The sequence below is a fragment of the Cyprinus carpio genome, chromosome B21 (genome assembly GCF_018340385.1).
Source record: "Cyprinus carpio isolate SPL01 chromosome B21, ASM1834038v1, whole genome shotgun sequence".
NCBI classification, from domain to species: Eukaryota; Metazoa; Chordata; class Actinopteri; order Cypriniformes; family Cyprinidae; genus Cyprinus; species Cyprinus carpio.
In genome coordinates this window covers 16,200,285-16,207,073 of record NC_056617.1, presented here as the reverse complement: position 1 = coordinate 16,207,073, position 6,789 = coordinate 16,200,285, and the positions used below count along the sequence as shown (strand labels likewise).

Genomic DNA, 6,789 nt, shown 5'->3' with positions numbered 1-6,789 from the left:
GGGTCAAATAAATATTTTCCCCACTGTACCTCCATTACACATTATCAAATTCATTTGTTATAGATGTGTTGCAAAGAAGAAATGCTTTGCTCCAGCAGCAGTAGACAAGCCTTTTGTGGAACAGGCAACTGGTGTAAGGAGTCTGTCCCAGATCCAGACTTTGCAGGACGGGGATCAGGAACTGTCTGCTTTGAGAGAGCTGGGTCTTACAGATGCTGAGATGCACGGATCAAACAGAAAGCTCTTGGTAACAATATCTAAATTATCTTAATTTGGGGGCAGGGGCGACATCCACCAGCACAATGGACTATTTCTTTAATTTGAAGCCCACAAAAAAAAAAAATGTTGCTGATATTTCAGAGCATTTGTCACTGATATCCAGTATAAATCACCAAGCCCTAAAACAGACCAATCACAAACTCACACAGTCCATGTTTCCAGCACAAACAAAGACCAACACATATGCACAGAACCAAGCCCTGTGTCTGCCACTGTCTACCAACCTCAGTCTCGAGAAAAAAAAGTGTTATACCTATGAAAGTGACATTAAGCCAGTCCATTGGCACACTAAGTGCAGCTTCGGCCCAAGGCTATGTGGGTCTGTTACTGTAAGTGGAAGGATAGAGGAAATTTCAGACGAAGAGATAAAGAACAATCGAGAGACTGAAGAGGGTATACGGAATATTCCATGATTTAAGAACTACCAGAGAGGAGTGCCATCTAATGTAAGTGAGTATAACAGCAACATAACTGCTTTAGAAATGTTACAAAATGTCTATGAAAGAAATAGTATGACATCTGTATAATATAATATAATACATAAGTAGAATTGGTTTGTATCATATCATGTTATGTCATATACAGTACTCTTCAAATGTTTGGGGTCGATAAGATTTTTTAAATAAGTTTCTCATTGCCATCAAAGCACTTTTTTATAAAAAATACAGGTGAATGGTAATATTATTACAATCCTGTGATGGCAAAGCTGAATTGTCAGCATCATTATTCCAGTCTTCAGTGTCACATGATCAGTCTAATCCGTCTAATGCTGATTTGGTGCTCAAGAAACATTTCTTAACACCAGTATTGAAACAGTTGTGCTGTCTTATATTTTTGTGTCGACTCAGAGGCCAAGCTTTCATTACATTCTCTGGTAAGAAAAAGACTTAACAAAAGTTGTGCATTAATATCCCCCATAACAAGCTGGCATATAGGGCTTAAATTCAATTTGCCGGGCCGCAGGACATAACACCATTTCTACAGTTTAAAGTGAATAGCACATAAAAACAACAGATCTCTACACACCACAAGCAATGAGTCATCGGTTGTCATGATTTTTCAGTGCTATAGCCTCTAATGTTTTTTATGTAGAGTCAAACATGCCCTTTCTGCTTCTCACCACCAGATGTCACCATTTCTCCATTACTAAATACAAGATGTCAAAACCACTTGGTAGACATCATGTACTGAGCCATGAATGTACAGTATGTCTAAAAAATACTAAACCCATTATTATTCTAAAAGACATTCCAGGATGATTCTACACTCACCAGCAGCAGCACAGCAAGACTGTAAACTAGTTCTGCTGTTTGCTTGTCTGTACTTGTCTGCATTAATGAAAGACAGTAAATCCATGACACTATCATGATTTGCAAATACAATTTAAGTGATACCTTTTAATTTAATTTTTGGCACTTCATTGCACTCCTGTGTTCAAGATGTACAGTAAACAATCAGCTGAAAATTAACATGTCTGGTGTTTGCTTGTTTACCTCTGCTTTCCTGAAATATATACAAGGTTGTGCTCAAAGTCAATGAACCCTACATGTACAGGACTCACCAATTACATTTCAGTGTGATATCTTTCCAACATAGTTACACATTAAAATGAAGTTAAAATCAATACAGTTGAGTTTCAGCTGGAGTGCTTCAAGTGCTTACACACAGCATATTGCTTTGAATGTGGTTGCCAGCACAGACATTTTGGGATTCTTAGTGAAACAAAAAATGACCCATTTGTTGTGTGTCTTTCATTAGAACAACAAATGCTTGAGTAGGAGTAGCAGGGGATCCAAATACATCCTTCTACATTTTTACCATAAAATATACAGATGCTTGGATAATTACCCAGATCATCACATATTTATGATGGTGCTTCCCAGGGAGAGAGGAAGACTGTGTTTTTAGCTGCTAGCTTTTCTGAGATGTTTACTGTGTCTGCAGAGTAGAACAAAAATAGAAGAGCTTTATGAAAAGAGTTTGGGGCCAAAGACTATTAAACAACTCAAATCTTTACTTAGAAAGTGAATATGATCAGTGCTCAAACGCAGTACATGTAAATTCAATAACAAAATAAAGATTACTGTAATTAACAAATTAATACAATGTTAATAAAACAGTCATAAAAAAAACAAATCAAAATACTACATGTGAATACAAAAACAGTTCAAATTTTCTAATTTTTAAGTGCACTTAACAAGCTTAACTGAGTTATTATCAAATATTAGCTTTGCATATTTACATATGATTCTGCCGATCCATATTCAAAGCCATTTTACTGTTTGAATTTTTGAACTTTGAACAGCAATGTCTGTTGACACAAGAAACCAAAAGCACCTCATATTCTATTCTATCAAACACATTTGTTCTTTTCTCTGGCAGTGTGTCCATTCCTCTTGCACCTTAATCCAACATCTCACCTATTATAAGAGTCTTCACTTATAAGTGTTTCTTATAAGAATCACTTGAGTGTTTTTAGAAAAAAATGGTTCAGAACGACTAACACAAATCCTCAAACGTAGCCTGTGACGTCATACCCGGCTGCTGTGTTCTGCCGAGCTGATTTCCTGGAATCCTGAGCTGGCATAGTGGAGTGGGTATTAGTGCTTGTATGGCTGTTAAGGGTCTGGTTCTTGTTGGCAAGGTTGGGGTTTGTGGTTGAATGTAGTGTGGCCGGATGGTAGGGCATCAAATGGGATGGTCCACGGTGTCCAGTGCGGTCAGGGTAGGGGTAATGGCATCTGGTTCCCCTGCTACCATCCGAATCATCAAAACAGGATGCACTCAAGAGCCCTCCACCTAACATGGACAAGAGCGAAGAAGCCAAGCCCACATATAGGCAGTCACCTATCTCAAACTTCAGACTGGCTGGCATGTTCTGCATGTAGAAGGTCTGCACCACCTCATGGGTCTTCCAAGACACAGGGATTAACGACAAGAGTCCTGCCAGGAGGAAAAGGGAACCACCTACCCCAGCCACCTTGCTTTTGACTGAAGAGCCATCCATGCAGACGGTGCACTGCATGCCGACAGTGGATACCGCGCAGGCCATGACGGAAAAGATGGAGGAGATGACCATCATGGCTCTGGCTGCTTGTAGATCAGTGGCGAGCCCCAGAAGCGTGTTGTAGGTCTCACACTGGAAGGCTCCGGTGCTCTGGTAGACACACTCAATCCATAGACCTTTCATGCTTTCTACCGCCGTCACGATGTTTGAACCAACGTGTGCGGACATTTCCCAATATGGCAGAAGAGTGGCTACAAAGGTCCCAAGCATACCAAAGAGGCCACAAAAGAAACCCATCAACTCCAGCGCTGCTATCGCCATGTCGCCCACTGGATGAATGTGTTCTCCAAAATTAAAAAAAAAACTTCCAGTTGATTACTGTAAAGGAAAATAATATACACTTAGCTAAATAAATCTATTTGTCTCAGCTGAAGCAGTCCTTTTGTGAAAAAAAAGTGTGCTTAATTATAATGCATGTGCACTTGTCATGTTAAAAGTATATTTAAAAAAAAAACTGTGCTTACAGATAACATATTCATGAATAAAATGCCACTTAGGTGTACTTAAAGAGAGAACACTTTCATGACATTTGTACACTTAAGTACACTTTTAGAAAGTGCACTTTATAATCATGTCAAATTTAAAAGTTTTACTTCAAGTAAATGCACTGAATTGCAACATCATTACAAATGTGTAATTACAAATATATTTGAATACATAAAACACAATTTTCAACAGAAATTACATTAAAGTACATTTTAGTTTACTATAAACTCTTGTCAGTACCTTCGGCAGTACACGTTAACCATATTTCAAAGAAAATAAATTATAAAATTATGTATAAAGGTGTACTAATTCAAAAAAGTTCAAATTTAACAAACTACATTAACTTATTTATATTCAATTCAAATTAAAGCATATTATTTTCAAAAAAGTACACCTTTTTAAAAAGTAAGCTACATTATAATTCTTTTTCACAAGAGGGGCAAGTGTACTTACACTACATTTGTTAATGAGTGAGATGTTTCCAGTAGTTCTTATGTTTCCTCTATTTGTGCTCCTACAATCTCTGTTGCTCTGTAGATATTAGGAGCTGCCCCTGTCCATGTACACATAGGCACCTCTAGAAAAGAGAAGTTAAAGATTTACTCGTTACTCACCCCAAAACTGACCTTTTCTGTGTTCATCCCAAAAACAAGGCCACTGAGGGAAAGGACAGCGTCAACCACAGCGAGTAAGTTAAGTTATTTGTTTTTGTTTTTTCCAGGAGTGTAAAAATGGCTCAGATGTTAGATGTTTTAAAACATTTAAATGTTATACCACAACAACACATTTTGCCAGATCCGTTATCTATGTTTCTCCACCAACGAATATTTCAAAATAAGCCAATAAGTAAGCCAAACTATTACAATTCTGTCATAGACCAAGTATTTGTCACATGGCAGGACATTGCTGTAAAGAAGAGTTTGATTCAGTCTGATTTGCTCTAAAAACATTTGTAGCCTATTTAATAGACAACAAACAATTACACATTAATATGTAGAAACTGCAGTGCAACAAAAATATTTACCTGGTTAGCTGGTTAGATGTTTCAAGTCAACAAAAAGTGTGTCCTTTTACAGAAATATCTCATCACAGAATAATGTGTGTGTGTGTGTGTGTGTGTGTGTGTGTGTGTGTGTGTGTGTGTGTGTGTGTGTGTGTGTGTGTGTGTGTGTGTATGTGTGTGTGTGTGTGTGTGTGTGTGTGTACGAACCCTTGACTCATTCTCAGTTAAATCTCCTCACTGTAATGAGATTATATACCAATAATCCAGCCATTTACTGGAAGGGTCAACCATGAACCAGCAAAAACAATAGATTCATGTGACAAGGACATGTTTGTCCACTTATGCCACCAAAATTAGTCTGCACATTATAACTTTGTAGCTTTAATTTATAATGTTTACAGGTTGTTACAGGTACCAAACTGCACTAAAAGTAAAATAAACTATTGATATACTGATTTTATAGTTATTCTAAAATATATCTGTAAAATCATATATAAATCAATTTAAATAGCTTTTTAACAATATTATTCAAATTTGCTAAATGTTATTAAAATGATTAATGACCGATGAAATAAGACTGATATTTGAACAGGCATCTAGACTGGGTCACAGGGAGGTCTCTCAGGTCAGGGGTGAGATGTGTAGGTGCTGTAGTGGGAACGGCGATACTGTGTTTGGATCCAGAGGATGAGGTGCCAGTCCAGAGGGACAGCAGAGAGGGTGAGAGGAGTGTGTCTACAGAGGTGCCATCCACACACACCTCCGCAAATGAGCTCAGAGGTGTGGAGATACACACAATGCAGGATAGTCTGAACGTTTATTCCCAAATCAACACCTACGACTCGTATGAGCTGAAGCTAGAGATAAATGCACTGAAATAATAAGTTACAGTATGTTATTTTATAAAATGCATTTGTAGGAGGAAACTAGATAAAATATTGGGGGAAAACTAAAAAAAAAAATCTGGTAAAAATTAACCAAAAATGACTTATGACTTAAGATGATTTTTCTAAAATTGCACAGGAATGCAAAGTCAGTCTTATTTATAAGACATCAAACATTAAAACATATTATACAGTATATTAGCCAGTATTCAGAGATGTCCCATCCCATCACCTTGTTGTTGTCACCACGTCACTGTTGAACTCATTTGTGAAGGTGTGTGGATGACACCAGTCCTCACACCTTCATAGACACACTTCTCTCACCCTCACTTCTCTTCTGTTCTTTCCATAACTGACATGTACCAGGTTCCCACAACAGCACCTGCATGCTTCATCTCTGAACTAGACATACGTTGACCCCACCACGACCTCATTTACCTTTATCATATTTTGTATATTTATTTATATCTGATCACCACAAAACTGTTAGTATTACTCATACTGAACAAACCACTAACTGAGAAATTCATGAACTCTACAATGTTTGTGTTATGGATGCTGGATGAAGCTTCAAATCACAAAGCTCAGAAAATTCCACCAAATTTAAATGAGTCAAAAACAAATATGAATTGTGAATTCATGGTTATGCTGTTAGTTTAGTGGTTATCCTCTGGTTTTGCCTTATTGTCACATTTAATCTTCCTTTGATGTTAACAAAATATGCATAGGAAAGTTTTTCTCTGCCCTTATAGATAGATAGATAGATAGATAGATGACCGACAGAAAGAGATAAATAGATAGATAGATAGATAGATAGATAGATAGATAGATAGATAGATAGATAGATAGATAGATAGATAGATAGATAGATAGATGACAGACAGACAGACAGATAGATAGATAGATAGATAGATAGATAGATAGATAGATAGATGACAGACAGAAAGAGATAGATAGATAGATGACAGACAGAAAGAGATAGATAGATAGATAGATAGATAGATAGATAGATAGATAGATAGATAGATAGATAGATAGATAGATAGATAGATAGATAGATAGATAGATAG

At 37.0% G+C, this 6,789-nt stretch overlaps 1 protein-coding gene across 2 annotated transcripts; it reads right to left on the bottom strand.

Annotated features, from left to right (window-relative positions):
• Positions 1 to 2,273: 2,273 nt before the first annotated feature.
• LOC109086721 (claudin-14-like) lies at positions 2,274 to 4,405 on the bottom strand. 2 transcript variants are annotated; one of them, XM_019101023.2, is made up of 3 exons: positions 4,286 to 4,405; positions 2,766 to 3,664; positions 2,274 to 2,724 (listed from the first exon to the last, which is right to left on the bottom strand). In XM_019101023.2, exon 2 carries the CDS (start codon positions 3,605 to 3,607, stop codon positions 2,792 to 2,794), a length of 816 nt encoding a protein of 271 aa, XP_018956568.1. In that variant the 5' UTR covers positions 3,608 to 3,664; positions 4,286 to 4,405; the 3' UTR covers positions 2,274 to 2,724; positions 2,766 to 2,791. The 2 variants fall into 2 exon arrangements, with proteins under 2 accessions (XP_018956568.1, XP_042604052.1); XM_042748118.1 differs by having other exon boundaries at positions 2,274 to 3,664.
• Between the last annotated feature and the right edge of the window lie 2,384 nt (positions 4,406 to 6,789).

What these genes read in the sequence shown, in the direction of transcription:
- LOC109086721 (XM_042748118.1), bottom strand. Translation starts at nt 3,607, where the DNA reads ATGGCGATAGCAGCGCTGGAGTTGATGGGTTTCTTTTGTGGCCTCTTT.